At 46.2% G+C, this 26,179-nt stretch overlaps 5 protein-coding genes across 5 annotated transcripts; 4 read left to right on the forward strand and 1 right to left on the reverse strand.

Moving 5' to 3' along the window:
* Window positions 1-890: 890 nt before the first annotated feature.
* BJ212DRAFT_1304083 (uncharacterized protein) lies at window positions 891-2,451 on the forward strand (the record flags this gene model as incomplete). The annotated part of the gene is made up of 6 exons (XM_041333543.1): window positions 891-1,013; window positions 1,080-1,601; window positions 1,648-1,776; window positions 1,799-1,905; window positions 1,956-2,207; window positions 2,382-2,451. 6 exons carry the CDS (start codon window positions 891-893, stop codon window positions 2,449-2,451), a joined length of 1,203 nt encoding a protein of 400 aa, XP_041187154.1.
* Window positions 2,452-4,008: 1,557 nt separating this feature from the next.
* On the forward strand, window positions 4,009-4,281 carry BJ212DRAFT_1486419 (uncharacterized protein; the record flags this gene model as incomplete). The annotated part of the gene is made up of 2 exons (XM_041341116.1): window positions 4,009-4,121; window positions 4,164-4,281. The coding sequence occupies 2 exons, from the start codon at window positions 4,009-4,011 to the stop codon at window positions 4,279-4,281; spliced, it is 231 nt and encodes a 76-aa protein (XP_041187155.1).
* Window positions 4,282-9,378: 5,097 nt separating this feature from the next.
* BJ212DRAFT_1283778 (uncharacterized protein) lies at window positions 9,379-9,744 on the reverse strand (the record flags this gene model as incomplete). Its single annotated transcript, XM_041331778.1, has 1 exon — window positions 9,379-9,744. A coding segment is annotated over one exon (366 nt), but the record flags the coding sequence as incomplete, so codon positions are not given.
* Window positions 9,745-19,903: 10,159 nt separating this feature from the next.
* Window positions 19,904-22,389, forward strand: BJ212DRAFT_1570876 (pre-mRNA processing factor 3-domain-containing protein). The gene is made up of 10 exons (XM_041342052.1): window positions 19,904-19,982; window positions 20,036-20,042; window positions 20,126-20,158; window positions 20,212-20,448; window positions 20,499-20,663; window positions 20,711-21,007; window positions 21,056-21,259; window positions 21,309-21,405; window positions 21,462-21,675; window positions 21,745-22,389. The coding sequence occupies exons 1-10, from the start codon at window positions 19,924-19,926 to the stop codon at window positions 22,238-22,240; spliced, it is 1,809 nt and encodes a 602-aa protein (XP_041187157.1). The 5' UTR covers window positions 19,904-19,923; the 3' UTR covers window positions 22,241-22,389.
* Window positions 22,390-22,461: 72 nt separating this feature from the next.
* On the forward strand, window positions 22,462-25,922 carry BJ212DRAFT_1283843 (uncharacterized protein; the record flags this gene model as incomplete). The annotated part of the gene is made up of 5 exons (XM_041331782.1): window positions 22,462-22,645; window positions 22,695-24,034; window positions 24,084-24,282; window positions 24,439-24,486; window positions 25,333-25,922. The coding sequence occupies 5 exons, from the start codon at window positions 22,462-22,464 to the stop codon at window positions 25,920-25,922; spliced, it is 2,361 nt and encodes a 786-aa protein (XP_041187158.1).
* Window positions 25,923-26,179: the final 257 nt, after the last annotated feature.

A 26,179-nucleotide genomic window follows, 5' to 3' on the forward strand; every position in this document is an offset into this window, starting at 1 on the left:
CAGGTCCTTTAGATGAGAGAGGGGATAAGTTCAAATGAGCCCATAGATCAAATGGAGTGACTAGGTCATCGCCATCAGGAATTTCTCCAGTCAGTGCTGCCATGAGAGCACTTGTAACTGGTATGAAAACTTGATAAGTACAGGTTTGAAACTGAATGGGAAGAAGAGGCTAGATTATGATCTTCAGCCCAATTTTACTATGACAATAGGATTAGACAACAAACCTCCCAATTATCATCAGCACCAGCAGGCTTGACATGTGTTGTCTTAATAACCAAGGGTCTTATATAAATGCGTGTAAAATGTAATGACACCACAATTACACTAGGATAAGACTTCTTGCCAGTCCTCGATTAACATGGTCTATGACTTTTCTTCTTTCATGGTAGATAACGTGTGAGTTCTTGGGAGGCTCGCTAAACCAATCTATGTGATTAACTTAGCCAGGTCCTTCGACAGCACATGAAGGGACAGCAGTCCCATGTGCAGTGTTGAACACCAAAGTTCAATTCTCACTGTACAGAAGGGATACCCGGTAAATAGATAAGGCATGATAAAAATACAACATACCTAGTGATAATTGGGACACAGAGGACTCATCCACATCCATTGAATTGTAGTTGGTCACTGGAGGGTCATTGAATTGAACAGCTGACTGTGGACTCATGTTGTGTGGAAAACTTATTGATTTGTTGACTGATAATTGAAAAACTTCGAAGTTCAACACAAAACCGGTGATTGCTGGAAGTTGAACCGGGACCAAACAAAGACAAACAATCAATGATTTTATCAAATGTCCATCAAATGTCTTGTTTCTTTTGAAACTTCATCCTTGTGATAACTGATTTCAACCCGATTTCAAGATCTTTAAATCTCTCAACTCAATCATCATGTCCACTCCAGTTGATAACTCTTTGACCAGTCTCAAGGCATCCACTGCCCAGATCATGGCCATCATCAGCGGTGCCCAGCAGATTTCCCCAGGTAACAGCCACTTTTCTCTGATAACACAGGTCAGTTCGCTTGTGGTATGTAGCTTTCTTTTTTCTTTTCTTTTTTTCTCTCTAACATCCAGGCAGGCTCAAGTGATCAAGGACTATCAGACTGGACCCCTGCCTGGCATTGTGCTTTCATGCTCCAAGGAGCTATTGTGTGTCTGGGACATGACTCCCCAGGTCTGGCCCAACTGGCACAACATCAGGTATGATGATCCCTGTCTCTTGAAGCACATCTGGTGCCCCAAGCTCCTTGCTTGGGAGGCCTTAGGTGACCATACCTTTGATCTCCCAGTTGCTGCTCCCCCCTCCACAGGTCTGATTCCAGTGGACCTTCCCTCCCCACCCATCCACACCAGCAATGTTGCCAGTCCCTCCACCAGCACCACTACCAAGTTCCAGGACAAGGGGAAAGGTAAGGCCATCAATGCTGACCTGGAGCCCAAGGTGGAAGGGAGTTGGAAGAGGAAGTCTCCCATGATTTTGAGACTCTCCTCCCAACCACTGAAGTCTGCGATGAAGACTTGCAAGCATGTGAAGTCATCTCACTGGGTGACATCCAAGCCCCTAGTGGACTCAGAAGATGAGGAAGACATGAGTATTCAGGTATGTCATCTGGTTTGTCTTTGACTTGGCTCACATTTTCTTGTAGCCATTTTCAGGTGGAGTGCTGGACATTGTCCTTCCCCAGCTCTCCAATTTGCCTAGATCACCCTGGGTTCTGACCAAAAAGCCCTTTGGCCCTGCTACAGCAAGTCACATTTATGTGTCCAGGACTCAGGTGTGTGCTCACACTGTACCAGGTGATTGCCAGCAGTCACCTGGCAGTCATCAAGCCCTCCCAACTCCTAAAAGCCCAGTGGAGGCACCTCCAATCATTGATGGAGGTGATATTCTCATTCCTGGACCAGTAAGTACTTTGATTTATTTGACAAGTGTCCATTCACTAACACAACCCAGAGAACAACCCATGCCAGGTTTGCACCAAGCTAAAGTGGGACTGTGCAACTCAGTTGGACAAGAGGACTGGGAATCTGTGTATATCATGCGTCTGCTGCACAACAAAGAAGGTCAAGTGCATCCCCACAACTATGGGTACCCTGCTGAAATGTGTTCATGGTTCCTCTACCACCTGGAACACAAGGTCCAGGATGCCCTCCAAGGCTCCCTCCAAAGCTCCCCCTGCCTCCCAATCCAAGGCCTGGACTTGCAGTCAGTCTCATGGCAAGTCTGGAACTCCACATGTCACTGCTGTGACAACTCCCAAGACCCAGACACGTGGTCACAGCAAGATCATCACTGCCATCAAGGCACCCACACCTGCACCAGCTCATAAGTCACCCAAGTTTTGTTTCATCACTGTCTGACCTTAATTTTCCCTTGTAGCACTTCCGTCTTCAAGTTCAGCAGTGCCTGCTCCAGCACCTGGTCTGGCAGTCCCTGCTGCAGCACTTAACCTGCCAATGCCAGATCTCCATGCCATGGCAATTGCGATTCAGGATGACACAGCTCACATCACCATTCTGGAGGCTTGTGTGGCAGAGCAGGATGGTAAGATTGATACCCTGCAATGCCTCCATGAAGGCCTTAGGCATGAAATCATTGACCAGCACCCTGCATTCCCAATTCCTGAACCTCCGGTGTTAAGAACCATGTTGCTCAAAGGAGAGACTGACTCAGAGGGGCTTGGCCTCAGCTCATACGCTGTGCCCCTTACCCAAGTATGTGCCCTTCATTTCATATGAGGTCCGATGATGGTCTGATGAAGTCTGGAGGACTTCCAGAGGAGTGCGGGAAACATTCGGAGGAGTGTGGGAGAGTTTCGGAGGAATGCAGGAAGTGTTCAGGAGAGTTCCCACTGCAAGGTAATACTTCTACAGGAAACAAGATGGAAGGATAGGAGGTCTGAAGGTCCGGAGGACAGGAGGACAGGAGGGCAGGATGATGGAGGACAGAAGGACAGAAGGACAGGAGGTACAGAGGGCAGGATGTCTGAAGGACAGGAGGATAGGATGTCTGAGGGTTAGGAGGATGGAACGTCCAAAGGTACAGAGGGTGAAATGTCTGAAGGACAGGATGCCTGGAGGTACAAGGGACAGGAGGTCCGGAGGTCTGGAAGGAATAGGGGCTACATTGGACAATGTCCAATGTAGAAGCAAATAGAGGTAGGCTACCCTAAGGTAGAGTCGGAGGGACAGGGATTGGACCTAAGTCCAGAAAGAGGGTAAGTGCTGGACAGGTGGAGCTCCGGCCTAGGGAATCAATCCCTAGGCCTGATGGGTAGGACAGACTTAGGTGGACCAAAGTCTGAGAGAGGATTGGGCAAGTCTAAGTTGATATTCAAACTCAGGAAACTACAGGAGTATCTACAGGGGTTATATACTGGAGAATATCTGAGGGGATCAATAAGCAAAGGAGCAGGGCTATGTACAAGCATGTGGAAACACATTAGTAAGTAAGACGGAACATAAGTAAATGAACTTGGAGATGAAGACTTGTACAAGGATCAATCAGCAAGATGGAACAGGAGGTAACCAAAAGCCGGAAAGGCAGAGATGCCTAAATGGGAATAGGCGCAGGATATTGGACAGAGGGTGGGAATAGGTCCAGAGTTAATATCCAGAGGTCTGGAGATCTGGGGATCCGGAAGACGGGGTGGATATAGGACTGGAATATGATGAGGTGGATATAGTCCAGAATCCAAGATAAGGTGAAGTCCGGATGTCTTGCTGGATGGAGTGTGCATAGGGTGGATGGGATAGGGTGGTACAGATCAGGCCAGCAGTGAGGATCCAGAGGTCCAGAGCTCAGGGGTAAATCTGGAGCGTAGTTGATCCTGCTGAGGTGTGGAGTACACAGCAGAAGGGGATCTGGGAATGAGTCAGATATGGGGTGGGGTCCAGACATAGGTTCAGAAGGCGTGGGAATATGATGGAATGTGAGTCTGGATTGTGGGATATGACATCTGGCCAATGCAACATCCTTGTTGCTTGATCAATCCATCCCCCCATCCATGTCACCATCCGCATCTGCACTCCCTCCTCTCATTGATCTCTCAATTGGAGAGATGATGCCCACACCCCTGAAATTTGAGGATGCCTCTGCCATTGAGGGCCTCCTGTTTGAGTACAACTGTGTTGTTTAACCAGAGGTTCCAGATATGTCCAGCGAAATTGTGGACCTGGGTGAGCCAGGCAACCTGGTCCCAAAATATGATTCTTCCAATGACATGGATGTTGAGGTGAAGGTTGAAGCATCTTCTGAGGAGGTTGACATGGCTACATAATTGCATAGTGATAGACATATATACAAGTTTTTCAATGAATGTTACCTCTGCCAGTCCATTTATTCAATCACCAAGTCTCATGTACTGAGTACCAAAACCCAAAAGTTAGAAACAAACATTGAAACTCGAAACCTGACAGTCATAACAATGTATGAGTTTCAAATTTTAAGTCTTGAATCACCAAGTCCTGAGTCCCAAAACCCGAACATTGAACCCCTAATATTGAACCCTGAAACCTGAAACTTGTCAAAATGTATGAGTTTTGAGGTTTGAGTGTTGATTTGTAAACTCAAAACTCAAAACTCATACATTTTGACAAGTTTCAAGTTTTGGAGTTCAATATAAGGGGTTCAATGTTTGGGTTTTGGGACTTGAGATTTGGTATTTGAGACTCAAAACTTGAAACTCATACATTGTTACAACTGTCAGGTTTCGAGTCCTGAACATCAAAACCTGACACCTGAAACTTGAAAGTTGTACCAATATCTGAATTTCGAGTTTCAAGTTTCGAGACTTAAATCACTGAGTCCCAAGTCCCAAACATCGAAACTGTTAAGATCGCGTGCTCAAGGGGGTCGGATCACAAGGGCTTGGCCTCAGCTCATATGCTGTGCCCCTTTCCCAAGTATGTGGATTGGTAAGTAGAAATGAATCACAAATAATGAAATGGAAATGAAGCATAGGTAACAGATCAGGGAGCAGGACAGATATGCAGATAACCGAAATACTGGAGTTGGGGGATTACCGAAAGGAGACAAGCACTGGTTGTAGATTCGGATGAATTGTGGACTGGACTGGACAAGTGGACAGATTGGATGATGAGATGTTGGAGGGGGATAAGATGTGGATAGGATTGGAGATAAGATGTGGATTGGATCTGAGATGAGATAAGGATTGGATCTGAGATCTGGATATGCAGATATGACAGATGCCTTTGTGGAGGTAGGGGGGGAGATGGTGTCTGGGGCTGGTCTCTTCTCTGGTTGATGCTGCCCTTTTGGCTTCCTCATCCACTATCTTGTTACCCTGTACTCCATCATGTCCTGATATCCATTGGACAGTGACCTTGAATCTGCGGTTGTGGCTAGACCTTTTTACATTTGTTATCAAGCTGTGGAAGTGATCTATAAGGTAATGACCTGGTTTCATCGCAAACACATTACCAGATTTAATTGTGGCCTGATTGTCCACAAAAATGGAGACTAGGTACATGACATCCTGCTCCTGGGAGAGAACCTGCACAGCTAATGTTAGTCCTACAGCTTTGGCCTTGTAGACTGTGTTCATCTGTGGTTCCAAAATGGTATCTTGGAGTCTCTAGCTGAGGTCAACTGGCTTGATATAACACTGTGGCTGCTCCTACATTGTTATTAATCCCAGATCCATCACAGTAGATTTTTATTTCATTGTTAACTCTGTCATAGTCTTGGATAGCCTGCTCTCTTGAGGTGGCGATGGCAATTCTATAAGGGGCTGATGAGCTCAGTGAGTGTCTGCTGTGCATGATGGTCTTTATTGACCTGATGTCCAGTTCAGTGGTGTGCAGCCAGGCAGATGGTAGCCTGATAGCACAAGTTCTGTGTGCAGTGTTTGAGGGGGAGCAGCTTCACATGAGTGTCTAGCATGTCAGATGCTGTGGTATGCATAGCTCCTGTGATGCTTAGGGCTGCGATGCATTGGACTCTGTGCATGTGATTGATTGCACTAATTGAGCTGCATCGAGGCTTGTCTTGAGTACCCATGAAGAAAAGACAGAGCCATATGTTCACGGCATATAGCATTTTTGGAAGAGCCACTGCTAGATATAATTGACACATCAGTGAGAGAGGAATTCCAGACGAGGTAGAGGAAAGATGGTTCAGCTGAAATACATAAGCAGTTCCTTTCATGACTGCATATACAATGTGTTCTCGCCAGCAAAGTGCCTGATCTATTATGACTCCCAGGAACTTGTGGGTGGCAGTGGGGGTGATCATGGTGCCACAAGTCATGAGAGGTGGGTGTCCCTTGGTGGTGTTCATGGAGAAATCTACTAATACAAATTTAGAGGTCTTGAACTTCAAGTTATGATCCCTAGTCCATTCATAACCTCCTCCTGGCCTTTCCAACATATGCTTGAGGATGGCATGTGTTTCCTGGAATGACAACCCTATTGCAATGAAGGCAGTGTCGTCAATGAATGCCAGGGATTATTCTTCCTTACCACACCCTACTGCTATGTCCATGAGGTTGGAGTCATATATTATGTAGAGAATCATGGACAATGGGTCCCCTTGTCTGATACCATTCTGAATTTGGATCCATTGTGACCATCAAATTTGAGCTATGTGTGTTGACCTACCAATAATCATTTAGTAAAACCTACAAGGGACTCAGGCAAACACTGTGATCTCATGTTGTGTATAAGCCAGTCAGTAACTGCATTCAGGAACATGCCCTTGATATTCAGAAACAAAGCTGAAACAACTTTCTTTTGCTGCCATGTGTCTTTGACTGTTGCCTCAAGGAGATGTAGGGAGTCAGTTGTGGATCTTCCAGGGTGTCCACCAAAGTGAGTACTGGGGAGCAGGTTGTGGTGTTCTAGAAGGTAAGTCAGCTGGTTGGTGACCACTGCCATTAAGAGCTTGCAGGTAGTATTCAACAGAGCAATTGGATGATATGCTTTCATGGCGGTGTAGTCAGGCTTGCTGGGTTTATGTAGGATGACTGTTGTGAAATCATGCCATGGGGGGTAGTAGGTCTTGAGGGTAAATGTGGCTCTGAACAGGTGTAACAGGTAATGTTTGAGTAAGTTGGTGCAGTGGATGAAGATGTTAAGGTCATGTGCTCAAGGGGGTCAGATCACAAGGGCTTGGCCTCAGCTTGTATGCTGTGCCCCTTTCCCGAGTACGTGCCCTTAATTTCCAGGGGCTAGAACAGTCATCCGGAGTTTTCCAGGATTTGACTAGGGTGGATAATGGACGTCCAGATCTGAAATGTGAGATAAATCCGATGGACATCCAGATTTTACCTGGGCAAGCAGATAAGACTAATCCGGATGAAGTCCAGACTAGAAACTAACAGAGGATGGACTACCCTTAAGGTAGAGTCGGAAATGTAGTCTAGGATGCAATCCTAAGACTCGGAATATGACAAGAGACTTATCTCAAGTCCGGAGGACACAGGAATGAGCAGGAACTAAGATGATATTCAAACTGGAGTATTTCCGAGAGTTACAGGAGGTTTATATACTGTAGGTATCATATAGGAATCAGTCAGCAAACATAAAGGCTATGTACGAAGCATATGCAGAGTCTATTAGTAAGTAGGACAGATCACAAATAATGAACACCAGAAATGAAATGTATGTAATGGATCAATAATCAAAAGGGAAACATGGTTAACCAGAGTCCAGAGACAGGGGCAGTCTAAATGGAGTTGGGCGCTGATATAGGGTTTGGATTCCGGAAGGGAGATAAAGATAGATCAGATCATTTGAGATCTGGATCTTGGATCCAGACATCCGGAGAAGTGGATTTAGAGTTGAGAGTCCAGAATGGCATATGACAGAAGACAATGTTACAGATCCCATCTGGACTGGGAGCCTTATAAGGACTGAGTTTTGCAATGCTTCTAGTCAGTTGGGATTCTGTGATGGGCACAGGTGTTGGAACCGGATCTGGGTATAATGTGTCATGTGGGACAGAGGATGTGGCTGGGGGTGGCAGGAAGAATGCCTGTGCCAAGGCCATGCTCTTCTCTTCATTGGTATTAGCTGTAGAGTTATCAGAGCACTGTAGAGTTGGGATCCTTGAAAGGCCCCTGTCACTGCTGCTGCTGTGAGATATCTGTTAGCTGTCCATATTTTGTTACCCTCAATCTCCTCAAGCCAATTGACCCAATGGTCCTTCTTGACCTGTTTTATTGTCTCTGAATACTGGTTTCTCTTGATGCAGTGTTCCTCATGGCTGTAATGATCAGCATTGGATATCAATTTATAAGATAAGTGACTTAGTTTCGCAACTTTGCAACATAGAATGGTCAAATGTTTGGTCCACCAATACTTGGAGTGAGGACTCAGTTTTGACTTCAGGACACATTGTGTTATTGTGTTCTGAATTGAGGTTGTCATGGCATGTGCTACCTGTTGGAACTCATCATCAGTGACAAGCAGTTGGGCAGGAGGAAGCTTATCCAGTTTGATCACTAAATGTTTGTTGAATTCATCCCAATCTGTCTCCCGGAAGTTGTGCTTCTTGTTACAACCACATACACCCCCTATTCATTTTCTCTTCCTTACTGTGTATTATGTCACAAGCCGCATGATGCCGCTGCTAGACTTACTTCCAACTCATACTTTGTATTACATCACAATCGCCATTGCCATTGTTAGATGATCTATTCTTACTATTGCTTACACATCCCTTATCTCTGACTCATTCCATTCTCACACCTGCCCTAAAGCACAGTAGTTCACTATAAATAGCCCTCCTGTACACTTTAGTTCTTTACTTTAATCTTACTAGGTTTTACCTTGAGAATCCTTCACTTGAGACCTCCAATCTCTCACCGTCTGAACCGTACTTTAAGATAGAGGCACTCCCTCTACCTTAGCTTACACTGAACACTCGACTTATTGTCTTGCGTAGAATCTCAACAAGAAGTCCTTAACTCTTATCAGGTTGCTTGTTGTTAGAACTACCCCAGTTTGTAACACTTCTCCTTGATGGTGGCATGAGGGACTTTGAGATCTAAAATACTGAGAATTGGGACGTGGTCAGTGGTGGGCCCTCGCAATGCCAGGTTAGTATAGCAGCTGATGAAAGATTCGCTGGTATAGTCAGTACAGAAGATGTTATTGGGGTGTGTCCAGTTCTTTGAGCTGGTTGACTGCAAAGTTGGTAAGCCCTTTGGTAGTGCCATCACCATACCATTATCCACTAGTAGATCTAGGAGAGGCTGAGCTGTGTCAAGGTACCTGTTAGTGAAAAGTTGAGCATTGTGATCCTCATGCCATAAGGGGTGGTGTCTATTGAAGTCACCCATCCAGATCACATGGTCATTAGTGGATGGGTGCAGATTTGCTATTTCATGTTCTAGGAAGGCGGCTAGGGTATCCTATGTTAGTGTTAGTAGACAATCATTGTAAACATTACATAATGTGCATCGCCTGAAGGGGTCTTTGAATTGAATCATCACTATGTCTGGAGATGGAAATGCTATTTGTTGCCAGGAGTTCGTGTTGAAGGCTTTGGATACCAGGGTGACAGTGCATGATGTGAGGTTGAGTGAGGAGAAGTGTGTTGTCAGGTATATGGTGTGAAAATATGGGGAGGAGATGGTGTTTTTCAATGTGTTGATGTGTGGTTCTTGAAGGGCTACTATATCCCAGTTGTGGGCAATGGAACTGTTGAGGAGGGAGTGTTGTGCTAATAATGAGGCATTGAGATTTTGTTGCCAGACATGTATTTGGGTTGATGTTGTGTTCTGTTATTCAGACATTAAAAGGGGAGGGGGACATAGGAGCTACCTGTCATATGCCATTCTGGACTCTCAACTCTAAATCCACTTCTCTGGATATCTGGATCTGAGATCCAGATCTCCAATGATCTGATCTATCTTTATCTTCCTTCTGGAATCCAAACCCTATATCAGCACCCAACCCCATTTAGACTTCCCCTGTCTCCAGACTCTGGTTAACTATGTTTCCCTTCTGATTATTGATCCATTACATACATGTCATTTCTGATATACATTATTGGTGATCTGTCCTACTTACTAATAGACTTTGCATATGCTCATACATAGCCTTTATGTTTGCTGACTGATTCCTATATGATACCTACAGTATATAAACCTCCTGTAACTCTCAGAAATACTTCAGTTCAAATATCATCTTAGTTCCTGCTCATTCCTGTGTCCTCTGGACTTGAGCCAAGTCTCTTGTCATATTCCGAGTCTTAGAATTGTATCCTAGACTACATCTCCAGTTCTACCTTAGGGTAGTCTATCCTCTGTCAGTTTCTAGTCCAGACTTTGTCTGGATTAGTCTTATCCACTTGTCCAATTAACATCTGGACGTCTGTTGGATTTATCTCACATTTCAGATCTGGACGTCCATTGTCTGCCCTAGTCAAATCCTAGAAACTCTGGACGACTGTTCTAGCCCCCAGAAATTAAGGGCACATACTCGGGAAAGGGGCAGTGTATGAGCTGAGGCCAAGCCCTTGTGATCTGACCCCCTTGAGCATGCAACCTTAACACTACTAAGCTTGATGGAGTGATGAACAGAGTGATCTCCATGATTGAGGAAGTAGGGGTTGAGGAAGATGATGCAGTTTTAGGTGCCTGGGAGTCCACACTGGGGTCCCATGGACCAAAGGTAGCAATAGGAATTGAATTTGAGCTGGATGAGGTAGCTGCTCAGAGTCCTCTGTGGCCAGGATGGAAAGGTGCTCCTCGAGTGTAATAGCCTCTGGTTGGGTGCCGAGGTTTGAAAGGGATATTTGTCTGTTGAAGGTTGGGACAAGGATGTTCTGTTAGTGGGGGTACTACTGGTTTATGGTAGGGAGCAGGTTGCAGTGGGAGCATCACCTGGGCCCATGAATCATCAGTAGGGAAGAATGGCATAGAGTTTTCTGGGTGCTTAGCATTGAGCCTGCACATTTGGATTCAAATTCAGGGCATTTCCTATCCCAACTGGTGTGTCCCCATAGTTGACAGCATACACAGTGCACTGGTTCCCTTTTTTCCTTTCAGGGGTACAGCTTTTTCTGGCCAATGTAGATGCCATCCTGATGTTAAGAACTGGTTTGCTCAAAGTGGAGAGAGAGACTGACTCAGAGGGGCTTGGCCTCAGCTCATACACTGTGCCCCTTACCTGAGTATGTGCCCTTCATTTCAGAGGAAATCCAATGATGGTTTGATGAAGTCCTGTCATATCCCATATGCTGGACCTAGATCCCATAATATTCCCACGCCTTCTGGGCCCATTTCCGGACCCCACCTCTGACTCATTCCCAGATCCCCTTCCACTGTGTGCCCCATATCCAAGCAGGATTAGATCTGCTATGGAATTACCCCTGAGCTCCAGACCTCCAGATCTTCACTACTAGCCTGATCCATACACCCCTATCCTGCCCACCTTATGCACATTCCATCCAGCAAGACATCCAGACTTCACCTCCTCTCAGATTCCAGACTACACCCACCACCTCACATATCTCAGTCCTGTTTCCACCTTGCCTTCCAGATCCCCAGATCTCCAGATATTAACTGTTACTATCTCCAGACCTATTCCCACCTTCCATCCGAGATCCTGCACCTATCCCCATTTAGGCATCTCCCCCTTTCTGGTTCTCAGTTATCTCTGTTTCCATCTTGCTGATTGATCCTTGTACTAGTTTCATCTCTGAGTTCATTTACTCATGTTCTGTCTTACTTACCAATGTGTTTCCACATGCTCATACAGTGGCTCAAAAAACTGTCTGCATGTTTTAACATTTTTCACTATCTATGATATTGTGTGAGAACTCACAAATGCCTCAAGAACATGGTTATACCACATTGTAGTATGGCTTCAGGGCTTTCATTTGAGCGCTACACCGTGGGAATCGGTGGAGATATGATGGAGATACAAGGCTCACAAAATGGTGACTCATGCGGACAGTTTTTTGACTCAAGTATTTTACAATAATAACCAGGTATTCTAGTATTTTGTATGACCTCCCTTGGCTTTAATTACTGCCTCTATCCTTCTAGGCATACACTCTCAATTAATTTCTGGCAATCCTCAGCTGTGATCTTCCCCCATTCCACTGCTACTTTCTCCCAAAGCTCCTGTTAAGAACCATGTTGCTCAAGGGGGAGAGAGACTGACTCAGAGGGGCTTGGCCTCAGCTCATATGCTGTGCCCCTTACCCAAGTATGTGCCCTTCATTTCATATGAGGTCCAATGATGGTCCAATGAAGTCCAGAGGACTCCCAGAGGCTGGCTACTCTACTGGAGAGTGCTAGAGGACTTCCGGAGGAGCACAGGAAATGTCCAGGGGAGCATGGGATAGTTCCAGAGGAATGCAGGAAATGCTCAGGAGAGTTCCCACTGCAAGGTAATACTTCTACAGGAAACAGGATGGAAGGATAGGAGGTCTGAAGGTCTGGAGGACAGGAGGGCAGGATGATGGAGGACAGAAGGATAGGATGTCCAAGGGTTAGGAGGATGGAACATCCAAAGGTATGGAGGGCGGAACATCCAAAGGTATGGAGGGTGGAACATCCAAAGGTATGGAGGGCGGAACGTCCAAAGGACAGGATGCCCAGAGGTATGAGGGACAGGAGGTCCAGAGGTCCAGAAGGAATAGGGGCTACATCAGACAGAGTCTGATGTAGAAACAAACAGAGGTAGACTACCCTAAGGTAGAGTTGGAGAGACAGGGATTGGACCTAAGTCCAGAAAGAGGGAAAGTGCTGGAAAGGTGGAGCTCCGGCCTAGGGAATCAATCCCTAGGCCTGATGAGTAGGACAGACTTAGGTGGACCAAAGTCTGAGAGCGAATTGGGCAAGTCTAAGTTGATATTCAAACTAAGGAGCTACAGGAGTATCTACAGGGGTTATATACTGAACAATATCTGAGGGGATCAGTAAGCAAAGAAGCAAGGCTATGTACGAGCATGTGGAAACACATTAGTAAGTAAGTCAGAACATAAGTAAATGAACTCAGAGATGAGGACTCATACAAGGATCAATAAGCAAGACAGAACAAGAGGTAACTGAAAGCTGGAAGGCAGAGAATGCCTAAATGGGGATAGGCGCAGGATATCAGACAGAGGGTGGGAATAGGTCCGGAGTTAATATCCAGAGGTCCAGAGATCTGGGGATCCAGAAGACAAGGTGGATACAGGACTGGAATACAAGAAGGTGGATATAGTCCGGAATCCAAGATGAGGTGAGCTCCCATACTCCTTTAGGGGGGTTTTCATAGGCTTGAAGCTTTTTTTTGAGTGTTCCCCAGAGATGTTCAATGACATTGACATCAGGAGACTATGCTGGCCAGTCAAGAACATTGATGTTATGTTCTTCAAACCATTCCTTAGCTCTTCTGGATGTGTGCTTGGGATTATTATCCTGTTGGAAAATGATATCTTCTTCATCAATCCCTGATTCTGCCAAGCTAGGCAGCAAGTGGTCATTTAAAATGTCCAAAATGTCCACATACTGCTCAGCATTCATCTTCCCCTCAACCTCAGCAAGCATTCCCACAGCATTCCATCCCATACAGCCCCATACCATTAAAGAACCTCCTCCAAACTTGACAGTCCCATTAACCTCTCTGTCTGTTAGGCCATCTCCCTTCTTTTTCCATACATATACCTTCCCATCTGACCCAATCCTATTGATTTTGGTCTCACCTGACCATATAACATATAACATGCTTCCAGTCCTCTACAGTCCAGTGTTGATGAGCTAAGGCAAAGGCTAGTCTTCTCTGCCTATGTTTGATGGAGAGAAGAGGCTTTTCTTCTTTGTTACTGCCTTGAGATGAGCTGCCTTGAGATCCTCACAGTTTGTGAAGAGACAGGGGTAGTGATGGTGGAATTGATATAATGAGTGGCTTGGACAGCATTATCAGCCTTTCCTGTAGTGATATGTTGGATAATAGCCCTTTTGTCAGTAGAGGTAAGCTTGGATGGACGTCCTCCACAAGAGTTTTCCTTGTCTGGGTGGCTTTCTTTGATAAACTTGGCCACAGTGGACTTGCATACTCCAGTTCTAGAGGAAATTTGGCCAGCAGAGAGGCCAGCATAAGACAGAGAGAGGATATTATCTCTTTGAGCAGAGGAGATGGCTTTCATGGTGATTATGACTATGATACATGAGATATTCTGGTTTATATAGTTAGATATAGTCATAAAATAACATAATGACACCACTTCATAATTTATATCATAGTGGCATGATTTTTGTGGTGTCATAAATAATGATTTATATAGTTTTAATATACACTCAAAAAACTGTCCACATGAGTCATCATTTTATAAGCCTTATGTCTCCACCATATCTCTACCGATTCCCACGGTATAGGGCTCAAATGAAAGCCCTGAAGCCATACTACAATGTGCTATAACCATGTCCTTGAGCCATTTGTGAGTTCTCACACAATATCATAGATAGTGAAAAATGTCTAAACATGTGGACAGTTTTTTGAGCCACTATACATAGCCTTACTCCATTGCTTACTGATCCTCTCAGATATCCTCTAGTATATAACCCCTGTACAACTCCAGTAGAGTTCTCAGTCTGAATATCACCTTAGACTTGCCCAATCTTCTTCTGGACTTCAGTCCATCTGAGTTTGTCCTTTTCCATAAGGCCTAGGGATGGATTCCCTAGGCTGGAATTCCGGGCCTTTGGATTTGTCCCCTATGTCTCTATCCCAAGTCTAGGGATTGCTTCCCTAGGCTGGAGTCTTGCCTTTCTGGCACTTACCCTCTCTCTGGACTTTGGTCCAATCCCTGTCTCTCTGGCTCTACCTTAGGGTAGTCTACCTCTGTTTGTTTTTATATCAGACTCTGTCCGATGTAACCCCTATTCCCTCCAGACCTCCAGATGTTCCACCCTTCATACCTTCGGACATCCCATCCTCCTAACCCTCAGACATCCTGTCCTCCATACCTCCATGTCCTGTCCTGTGTACCTCCAGACATCTTGTCCTCTAGACCTCCAGACCTCTGGACCTTCAGTCCTCCTGTCCTCTGTACTTCCAGACATCCTGTCCTCCTGTCCTCCAGACCTCCTATCCTTCCATCCTGTTTTCCATAGAGATATTACCTTGGGGTCTCTCCACTTCCTGTGCAGTGGGAACTCTTCTGAGTATTTCCTGTACTCCTCCAGAACTCTCCCGTGCTCCTCTGGATGTTTCCCACACTCCTCTGGAAGTCCTCCCACACTCTACCAGAGTAGCCAGCCTCCAGAAGTCCTTCAAACTTCATCAAACCATCATTGGACTTCATCTGAAATGAAGGGCATATACTTGGGTAAGGGGCACAGTGTATGAGCTGAGGCCAAGCCCCTCTGAGTCAGTCTCTCTCTCCCTTGAGCATGGTTCTTAACAGCAGGTAACAATCACTTGGGTTGCCCAATAAGTCAGCCTTACTATACTGGGTGATCATGCACCTCACCCAGTATAATAAGGCTTAGTTACCTAAATACCCAACACCAGCATTAAACCTTGCCCTAAATATTGTCCAAGTACTTCAAGGCATTACCGTACATTAGTAATTGCTGTTATTTTATTTTCTCACCCTAAAGCAGTAATTGCAGAGCACTACCACCCCAAACATAACCTAATTTGGAAGTTCTGCAATATCAATGTTTCCTACCCACCCCAAGCCTCACCCTGCTCTTCCCTGTGTATTAGGCTTGTATCTACCATGTAGTTTAGCTATTATACACCTCATAGAACACACTGGGCCACTCTATTTACTACCAGTCACATCAATTTGTGACAAAAGTACAGTAAAATAATAAAACATTGAAAAATGCGAACATATGATAGCCAGAGACATACCAAGCCTCAGAGACTATGTGTATAACATTTCTGCAATATACATGAGTATATAAAACCGCTATTTCAGGTGTTTTACATGTTTTACAACAATCTCTCAGAAAAACAATTGTGTCCGCTTTTTTCTTGTTTTTATATGACTTAACACATAGTATAATGTCCCCTTTGCTCATATATCCTGTCTATACACTATATATTGTATTTCAATGCAGTATTTCAGCTGCAGAACACCAGATATTTGATGTAATGGGAATAGGGGGTGATATGAGGAGAACTGTGTTCTGGGAGGTAAATATGACATGTATTGAAGATCTGATACTTGGATAGCATATAATACAATGATATAATGCTAGAACTACAAGCTCAAGCCACCGGTCCTTGATCTAAGTGCTGTGGAAGCAAAGTACATGATGGAGATGCATGGGAAAGAATGTGAAACATATGGTTGAAACATAAAAACATATCATAGCACTCTACACAAGACCTTCTTCAAGGATTAGTACAAATCATGCGGGTCTGTAAGAAACAGACACTCTCAGTTGTGCATGCAAAGGCAAATGTCTTGTGATATTCACCTGTAAGAAACAGACACTCTACTTGAAGTAAGTAAAGGTGAATATATGTGGAAATGTAAATATCTCACCTCAGTCATGTGCGTGAAGGTAAACATCTGAGGTGGTAGTCTGTATCTGTAGCAAATTAAATAGACTAAGTGCTCTTGTAAGAGTGAATCAATGGGTGAGTGTCATATCCTGTATGCCAGACATAGATCCCATCATATTCCCACGCTTTCTGGACCTGTTTCTGGACCCCATATCCAACTCATTCCTGGATCCCCTATCCTGTCCACCCTATGCACATTCCGTCCAGCAAGACATCCGGATTTTACCTCCTCTCAGATTCTGGACTACATCTACCACCTCACATATCTCAGTCCTGTTTCCGCCCTGCCTTCCGGACCCCCAGATCTCTGGACCTCTGGATATTAACTGTACTATCTCTGGACCTATTCCCACCCTCCATCCAAGATCCTGTGCCTATCCCCATTTAGGCATCTCCCCCTTTCCAGTTCTCGGTTATCTCTGTTTCTGTCTTGCTGATTGATCCTTGTACTAGTTTCATCTCCGAGTTCATTTACTTATGTTCTGTCTTACTTACCAATGTGTTTCCACATGCTCATACATAGCCTTACTCCTTTGCTTACTGATCCTCTTGGATAGCCTCTAGTATATAACCCCTGTACAACTCCAGTAGAGTCCTCAGTCTGAATATCACCTTAGACTTGCCCAATCTTCTTCCAGACTTCAGTCCATCTGAGTGTGTCCTTTTCCATAAGGCCTAGGGATGGACTCCCTAGGCCGGAATTCTGGACCTTCGGATTTGTCCCCTATGTCTCTGTCCCAAGTCTAGGGATTGCTTCCCTAGGCTAGAGTCTTGCCTTTCTGGCACTTACCCTCTTTCCAGACTTAGGTCCACTTCCTGTCCCTCCGACTCTACCTTAGGGTAGTCTACCTCCATTTGCTTCTACATCGGACTTTGTCCGATGTAGCCCCTATTCCTTCTGGACCTCTGGACCTCCTGTCTTCTGTACCTCCAGACATCCTGTCCCTCATACCTCCAGGCATCCTGTTCTTTGGACATTCCACCCTCCATACCTCCGGACATCTTGTCCTCTGGACCTCCTATCCTTCCATCCTGATTTCCTGTAGAAGTATTACTGTGCAGTGGGAACTCTCCTGAGCACTTCCTGCATTCCTCCGGAACTCTCCCACGCTCCTCCGGATGTTTCCCGCGCTCCTCTGGACTTTGTCGGACCATCATCGGACTTCCTCTGAAATGAAGGGCACATACTCAGGTAAGGGGCACAGTGTACGAGCTGAGGCCAAGCCCCTCTGAGTCAGTCTCTCTCTCCTTTGAGCATGGTTCTTAACAGTGAGACTATAACAAGAGAAGAAAATCAGATAACAAGAGCGTACAATAGGAAATATACAAGCTGCTGGGCATAATGAATGAAGACAATAGCAGATAGTGACATGCCTCAACTGCAGGTGCACTTGCTTTATTTCCAACACTTCTGTGGTGTAATACATGTGTGGTGTGATATAGGAATGTCATAATTACTATTAAATGTAGTATTAAAGTGTTGTAAGGTAATGTATAGGCCTAGACACCAAAAACTCGAAATTAGGTGTACACTGTTGTATGAACACTTGGCCCATAGGCATCAAATGTGAAAACACTACATGTATCTCCAAGCTGGACCTGCAATACTTTAATGATATGTTTAATAGTAATTATGATGTCACTATATCACACCACACATGTATTACACCACAGAAGGCCTTGTGTAGAGTGCTATGATATGTTTTTATGTTTCAACCATATGTTTCACATTCTTTCCCATGCATCTCCATCATGTACTTTGCTTCCACAGCACTTAGATCAAGGACCGGTGGCTTGAGCTTGTAGTTCTAGCATTATATCATTGTATTATATGCTATCCAAGTATCAGATCTTCAATACATGTCATATTTACCTCCCAGAACACAGTTCTCCTCATATCACCCCCTATTCCCATTACATCAATATCTGGTGTTCTGCAGCTGAAATACTGCATTGAAATACAATATATAGTGTATAGACAGGATATATGAGCAAAGGGGACATTATACTATGTGTTAAGTCATATAAAAACAAGAAAAAAGCGGACACAATTGTTTTTCTGAGAGATTGTTGTAAAACATGTAAAACACCTGAAATAGCGGTTTTATATACTCATGTATATTGCAGAAATGTTATACACATAGTCTCTGAGGCTTGGTATGTCTCTGGCTATCATATGTTCGCATTTTTCAATGTTTTATTATTTTACTGTACTTTTGTCACAAATTGATGTGACTGGTAGTAAATAGAGTGGCCCAGTGTGTTCTATGAGGTGTATAATAGCTAAACTACATGGTAGATACAAGCCTAATACACAGGGAAGAGCAGGGTGAGGCTTGGGGTGGGTAGGAAACATTGATATTGCAGAACTTCCAAATTAGGTTATGTTTGGGGTGGTAGTGCTCTGCAATTACTGCTTTAGGGTGAGAAAATAAAATAACAGCAATTACTAATGTACGGTAATGCCTTGAAGTACTTGGACAATATTTAGGGCAAGGTTTAATGCTGGTGTTGGGTATTTAGGTAACTAAGCCTTATTATACTGGGTGAGGTGCATGATCACCCAGTATAGTAAGGCTGACTTATTGGGCAACCCAGGTGGTAACAATGGAAGTGATAAAAGCCTTTGTCACAAGCAAACATTTATCTCTCTTGTTTCTTGTCCGAATGCATCTGTCTAAGCTTGTAAGATGTTCTTGTGTATTATTATTTCAAATGAACATAGTAGTTTGAAGATTTGTAGTAGGAAAAGTGTGGTTTTGGAGGATGCACGAAATGTGGGACTGCACGAGCGAGTGGTAACCAATAGTATATCTCTTATTCTCGGTGAAGTATGGTCACTGCCAAAGCTTACAGCTGTTTGCAAAAAGGTTGACAGTAGCGACATTTTGAGAAAAGAACAAAACAAACAAATAATAGATTAATAGCCACATACATACATCACAAATTGACCATCATGTATCGGAAAATCAGTCACGACTAGCCGCAATTAATCTTCACAAGCATCAACACCTTGCACTCGAAGACATTCTTGCTTGCGTCGGAGATTCAGAATGCGCGTTCTGGCGGATCCTCAAGCTCTGGCGCGAAACGGGAGGCATACATTGCGTCAAGCGTTTGCAAGTATATGCGCGTGTTATTTCTCAAAATGTTGCTACTGTCAACCTTTTTGCAAACAGCTGTAATATTTTGGATTATGCACAAAACACTGACAAAGTTTGAAGTAATGTACCCATATTTATGTCAGTTTAAATTTCAAAAATGTTCTTTGCATTCTGGACAACGTTAAAACCCGTCTTAAATATCTCTAGCCCGCTGTACCAGACACAAAATCCTGCACACGAATTCTAATTCTTGACATAACCCCCCTTAGAGGGGTTAAATTGTGTCAAGTGATATTGAACTGAGCGCGCTGCTTCTGCTTGCCACCACAAACGATGAGCAAGCGAGCATTCGACGGCAATGGGGAGTCTCCATTAACGAAAAAACAAAAAAGGTCAGTCAATCCTACTAGCGCCCTTGTTTAACCAGCTCATGTCTCATTTCTAGTGATTTTGTGAGTCTAACTTTCTTTTCTTCAAGGTGAATTCACCTACTACATCGTTCTCACATGTCTCTATAACCCTTTATTCCTTACAGACTCACTCTAATGGGAGCAACACCCCAGCAGTCGTCAGTGCATATCTTTCTCAAGCTCGTTCAATCACTCATTTATCAATCAACAGCTATCCGGAGATGCTCTCATCGCGCAGAAGCGAGCAGAGATTGCGGCAAAGGTTGCAGCCATGAAAGGCGGGATATCAGGTCTCGCAAAGGCTCTACCAGTCAAGACAGAGAACCCCTCACCAGCTCCAGCCACGCCGCTTCAGAACACCGAAGACCTCGCTCGCAAGGTCGCAGAGGCCAAGCGCCGTGTGGCAGAGGCACAGACAAAGCTTGCCGTCAAGGACAACCCGTACATGGTCAGTCTCCTTACTTTTTAATGATACTTGCTTCCAAACCATACGTCTAGTCGGTGCCTCAAATGGGCAAGAGGAACAAGCCTGTCGAACCAGCACAGCAAGGCGCTGGCTTGAAGATGACCGCTCATCCCCTTCTCCTTGATACCGCTCCTACTGCACCACAGTCGAAGAAGGATCGATACAAACCAATGCAGCCCAAGTTCGCTTCAATCAAGGTACACATGACTCCCACACATGTCATTGAAACTGACGCCGTTCGAAGGCAAATATTCGAAATGTTCCAACCCCTCCCCCAGCGCCAAGTCCAGTTCCTATCGTCGAAGTCAAAGCCAACCCTTACGCTTCCAGTTCGACCGCAGCCAAAGACAGTGGTTTTGAGGGCGCCCCAAAGGAGCGTCATGGTCGCACCTTCCGGTTCAATCCCCAGGGCAAGTATCAACAGCTCGCCGAACAAATGCGTCAGGAAGCACAGCTCGAGGCGCTTAAGCAACGTATTGCCGAGAGCGCACGGAAAGCTGGTCTTGATTCAGAGTTCGAGACTCTGGAGAAGAACATCAAAGTACGTTTATACTCAATCGTTGATTTCGTCCCTAACTACGGCTCCTAGCGTGAACCTCCCCCAACAGTGGAATGGTGGGACGCAGCTCTACTGCCAAACAAGACCTACGATGACCTTTACCTCGGATTTTCGCATCTTAACATCCGAACTCAGGATTCGCCAGTCACGCTGTACGTCCAGCACCCTATTCCCATCCCAGCTCCAATGGAAGAAAACAAAATCGGCTTGAAACCGCTTATGTTGACCAAAAAGGCGCGCACATATCTTGTTTGGGTGTGTACAATCTGACATGGCACAACAGGAGACAAAGAAGATGCGAAAGCAGCGCCGTCAAGCCGAACGTCAAGATAAACGTGATCGTATTCGCATGGGTCTCATCCCGCCTGACCCACCGAAAGGCACGTTTCAACTGCTTTAAACTTTTTCGACCTTGCTGACGATTCATGTCACACAGTCCGCCTGTCGAACCTCATGAAAGTTTTGACATCAGACGCAGTTCAAGACCCCACGCGCGTCGAAGCTCGCGTGCGCAGAGAAGTTGCCATGAGAAAACACACGCACGAAAAAACAAATGCGGAACGTAAACTCACAGATGAACAACGCAGAGAGAAGATCGAGAATAAGAAAACTGAGCAGGAGAAGAAGGGCATTGTTGGGGCTGTTTTCAAGTGCGTGCCCCTCGCTCATCGGTACTATCCAAGCTGACTTTACTTTTGTTCACTTTTCTTGTGCAACAGGGTCAAAACGCTTACAGACCCCTCTCACCGCTTCAAAGTCCGCAAAAACGCAGAACAACTCAACTTAACGGGCGTGTGCATTTTTAATCCCGCCTTTAGCATGGTATATGTCGAAGGCGCTTCCAAGTTCATTCAGAATTATAAGCGGTTGATGCTTCATCGTATTGCTTGGACTGAGGCTGCGCGTCCGCGCGGTGGGGAGGATGTGGTCCTCGACAACGCAAGTGAAGGCACGGAACCCAATGGTACCACTTTCAATGATGTCGCTGGTGCTGGAGGTCCTGGGAAATCTGTAGAGCCCGAAGAAATTGTCTCCCTCGAAAACAATGCGTGTTATCTCGTGTGGGAGGGTCAACTTAGAGATCGGGCGTTTAATACGTTTAAACCCAGGGGGTGTCCCACGGATGCGATGGCTAAGGAGGTGTTGGGACAGAGGTTGGCGGGGTATTGGGATCAGGCGAAGAACTGGAAACCCGAAGAGGAGGAGTTGTTTTAATTTTGAAGTTGGTTTGGGGTGATTAATCATGTCCCTCGTACTTACGACTAGTGGCTTAACCCTGGAATTAATATTTTTATTTTCTTCGGCTCTAAGTACCTTACCTGCAATAACCTTAACCCTATTACAACACGTGTTTCTGGTGCTTGCAACTTTTGTGACCGTCCTCCGCACCGTCTCCATTCGATTGCTCGTCGTGTTCATCGTTGCTGGCGATGGCGATGGTTGGTGTTAGTTCTACGCCATCATATACTGTCCAGGAAGCAACAAGACAGTCAACGCAAGCCTGGCGTAATGATCTCACTAACCTCTTTCACCAGGCAAAGGATCGATTTGCAGATGTTGTTTGGGAACTCCACTCCGACGATAATGACAATGATCACGATGAAGTTTGGGGCCACAAAGGTAGTCATACTTAGAGTTCGCTCACCACGTCTTTGCTAATAGAATTCAGCTATCGTATATGCACGCGCCCCGCCTTCCTTCCAGCAACGCTACTTTCAATTCCGCCCCCCTCCCATCGCTTCCCCGACTCCATACTCCACCACTCCCTCTCCAGCGCCAGCACAGTCTGCCATGTCCTTGAGTCTCACCCTGGACTACGCCCAGACATCTCGTTCTCCATCTCCGTACCGTTCGTCATCCCCTTCACCCTCTACCAACCTCAACGCCGTCATGCGCATACCAGCTATTAGCAGCACAACCCTGTTTTCCAATGAGTTGGAGTATCTGTACACAGGCGAGGGACTTGGCGAGGCATTTGAATTTCTCTTTGATACCTCAGAGTCGCGCGAGCTTGTTGATGCTGAGGAGAACCGCGTTGACAAGCTGCGCAAAGACCTCGTGTTTATGTGGCGATCTCGTCTCTATTCTGACGTGCGCATCGCCCTATCTGGCACCTTTTCCTCGACAAATCACGAGCCAGCAACCGCTATTTTTTCTTCCCACCGCTTCATTCTCGTGTCCCGCTCTCCCTACTTCCATGCGCAGCTCTTGAATTGGGCACAGCCGGCAAAGTCTGGGGAACCAATTACAGTCACGCTCCCCTCGCCTCCTTTTACCCCCGCCTCACTCCATTTTACTTTGGGGTACATCTACACGGGAACACTCGTGTTCTCCCACCGGACGTACGACCTGGACACCGCGTTCGCGATCCTTAAGTCGGCGACCTACCTATCTTTGGACGGGTTGGTCGCTGAAATACAGGCCCGGATCGTATACGAAATGATTCATGGGCTATTTCATGCATCTCTCGAATTCAACGAGTACGAACGCATCACGGGGTCCAAGTGGGGTACTGGCGGATGTCGGTGCAGACAGTGCGCCCGGCGAGCGCCACGTGTACTCGAATTTGCGCTTGCAGATGATGTCAAGAACAGTTACTTGGAACGGGGCGCGCGACGGGCACTCGTAGGCCTGTTCGGGGAAGGCTGGTGCATCTCTGAATTCGCATCGCTTCCGCAGAAGATTCGAGAAAATCTGCTGAAGGGTCTAGCAAAGCGGACGACGCCGATGAACGTATTTCCCCTATTATTCGCCGCGCAGCATGCGATAAAGAAGCTTGACTCTGTCATTGATGCCTGGGCAGATATATCGCGGGAGATGGTGCTACAGGCGCGGAAAGCGATAGATGAATGTCTTGTGAGTCAGAGCGCCGAGTGTTTCGAACAGGATGATTGGCTACAGATCATGGAGGCAGATGGCGAGAGGTTTGATGATGGCGAGAGGGTTGCCTGGGTGATGGAAGCGATTAAACGCGGAATGGTTGAGAAACACGCTGGAACAGTGTATCAGGTGAGGATTGAAGTGAGGTCAATTATGCACCATGCTAATATTTGATTAGAGCCTTGTGAATATCCTCCTACGACCACACCCGACGGATGAAGACGCTGCCATGCTCTCTGCCACCTCGCACATTCGCGTGCAAGTTGAAGACGCTCGTGCAGATCTCATTCGGTACATCCGAAAACGTTGGATGGGCACGCGTCAGCAAGGTGGTTTCGATGGCCTCGAGGGCTGGGCCATTAAAGAGATCTCTCAGGGTACGTTTTATGTGCTCGTCTTCTTCTTTGATGCCTAAAACTGGTCCGTTTCTTTATCAGAACTGGAAGTCTCTGTTGAAGACCTCATATCACCCGCTCAGCCCTCGCACCTCCGGCGTACTGCCTTCCGCAAGTCATCTGCAACTGGAGATGCAGACTCTGATACACTTAGTGTGCATTCGCTGCGCGCGTCTGTGCTCAGCCGTAATATCAACAGCCCTCACAAACATGCCCGTGAGGCTACAATGACATCATCCGCGGCAAGCGTGCGCACCATTGGGCGTTCGTCTCCACGCAACGCTACGACTCCCAAGCCCAACGATGTACGCCCTGACTCCAAGCTCACGCCTGACTCGCAGAGCATCACATCCGTACGATCAAGTACGACAGAGAAGGTTTTGCAACGCAAGACACCCTTGCCTCGCGCAGGCAACGTCAGTCCTACGCCAAACCTGACTAAACCCGCGCTAAGTAAAATCATCACTTCTTGTTCACCTTCTCCAAAGCCAAAATCCATTGCACCCTCGGTGCGTTCACGTGTTTCTACCGTCCGTTCCTCCGCAAGAGAGTCCACACTCCGTATTCCATCTGCTCCCCGCCCGAATTCGGACTTGTCGAGTGCGATAAGCGATGCTACGTTCAGGACTGCTCACTCTGAAATGCTCACGCCTCGCTCAAGGAAGGGGTCTGGAGGATCCACTGTATCAAATGGGAGCGCGAGGACGGTGGGGACGAATAGAAGCACTCCTGTGAGAGAAAGATTGTCATCTACTGCATCCACTTCGACAACGACCACTACCGTCGCCACACGAACATCCGTTCGCCGGGGAACATCTGAATTTACCAAGCTGACCCCCTCCAAGCGTACGCCCGCCAAAACCACCACCCCCTCACAAAGGAAGCCGCTCAGCAGGGTCATTGAGAACCGTTCTCAAAGATCGCCTCGTATTACGCTTAGCGATCTCGACAAGGGCAAGGACCGCGAGACGACCAGCCTCAATGATGATGATACCAACTCTCCGACGCAAGATGGGGCCTCTCCTGCAGCAGACTCACCTCCCTCACTCACCCGCCGCGGGTCATCAGATACGATTACCACAAGCATACGGACTCCCGAACAATCATCTGCCTCCCCGGAGGAGGCGAACGTCCTAGTTCAGCTTCGCGGTGCGACGCTCGATGTCGGCATTCCATGCATAGTGTCGTCGAAGCGCAAGCGTTTTAAGGCATTTGCACGGTACATCGGTGAAGTTGAGGGTGAGCTCGGACCCTGGGTCGGCATCGAAGTACCACTGGAGGCCTGGGTTGGTGACCCCTCAGACGGCCGTCAGTGGAACGATGGGTCCTGGGGTGGCATCCGTTATTTCGACATCGGGAGTAATGGGTCAGAGTGGGAGTTTGGCGCAGACGATTATCAGACGCAGAGACGGCGGAAGATGGACTGGATGAACGGATCAGGGAGGGATAATCGCGGACTAAAACGAGAAGGAGACCAGTTGACCGTAGGAATGGACCGCACAAAGCGGATGCGAAGCTCCTCGCCCGCAGCATCCGACCTGTCGACATCCGAGTCCAGGGGACTGTTTGTCCGACCACAGCAAGTCCTATACGTCGTAGACGCTGTCGGTGCTGATCTCTGATGAAATGGGACAGTTGGTTTTTCTTTTTCCTTTTGTGGTTTTTTTTTTGATACCACCGTGATTTTGCTTTCAAGTCGACATGTTTTGATTTTGCACTTTCACATTACACACGATCCTTGCATTGGTATACCAAACAATCAAACCACTCTCGCGCTTCCCCTTGCTCTTTTGCATACATTACTGATAACCATACACTAACTTTTTTTTACCGTCGGCAGATTATTGATTAGCATGGGAGATAGGTATACGTGAGCACA

This window comes from Suillus subaureus (assembly GCF_016647635.1).
Source record: "Suillus subaureus strain MN1 chromosome Unknown BJ212scaffold_54, whole genome shotgun sequence".
Taxonomy (NCBI): domain Eukaryota; kingdom Fungi; phylum Basidiomycota; class Agaricomycetes; order Boletales; family Suillaceae; genus Suillus; species Suillus subaureus.

Bases quoted from the DNA above. Each gene is read 5' to 3' on its own strand.
- BJ212DRAFT_1570876 (XM_041342052.1), top strand. From the start codon at position 19,924: ATGAGCAAGCGAGCATTCGACGGCAATGGGGAGTCTCCATTAACGAAA. The intron at 20,449-20,498 runs GTCAGTCTCCTT...CCATACGTCTAG, and splicing joins TCAAGGACAACCCGTACATG to TCGGTGCCTCAAATGGGCAA. The intron at 21,008-21,055 runs GTACGTTTATAC...TACGGCTCCTAG, and splicing joins CTCTGGAGAAGAACATCAAA to CGTGAACCTCCCCCAACAGT.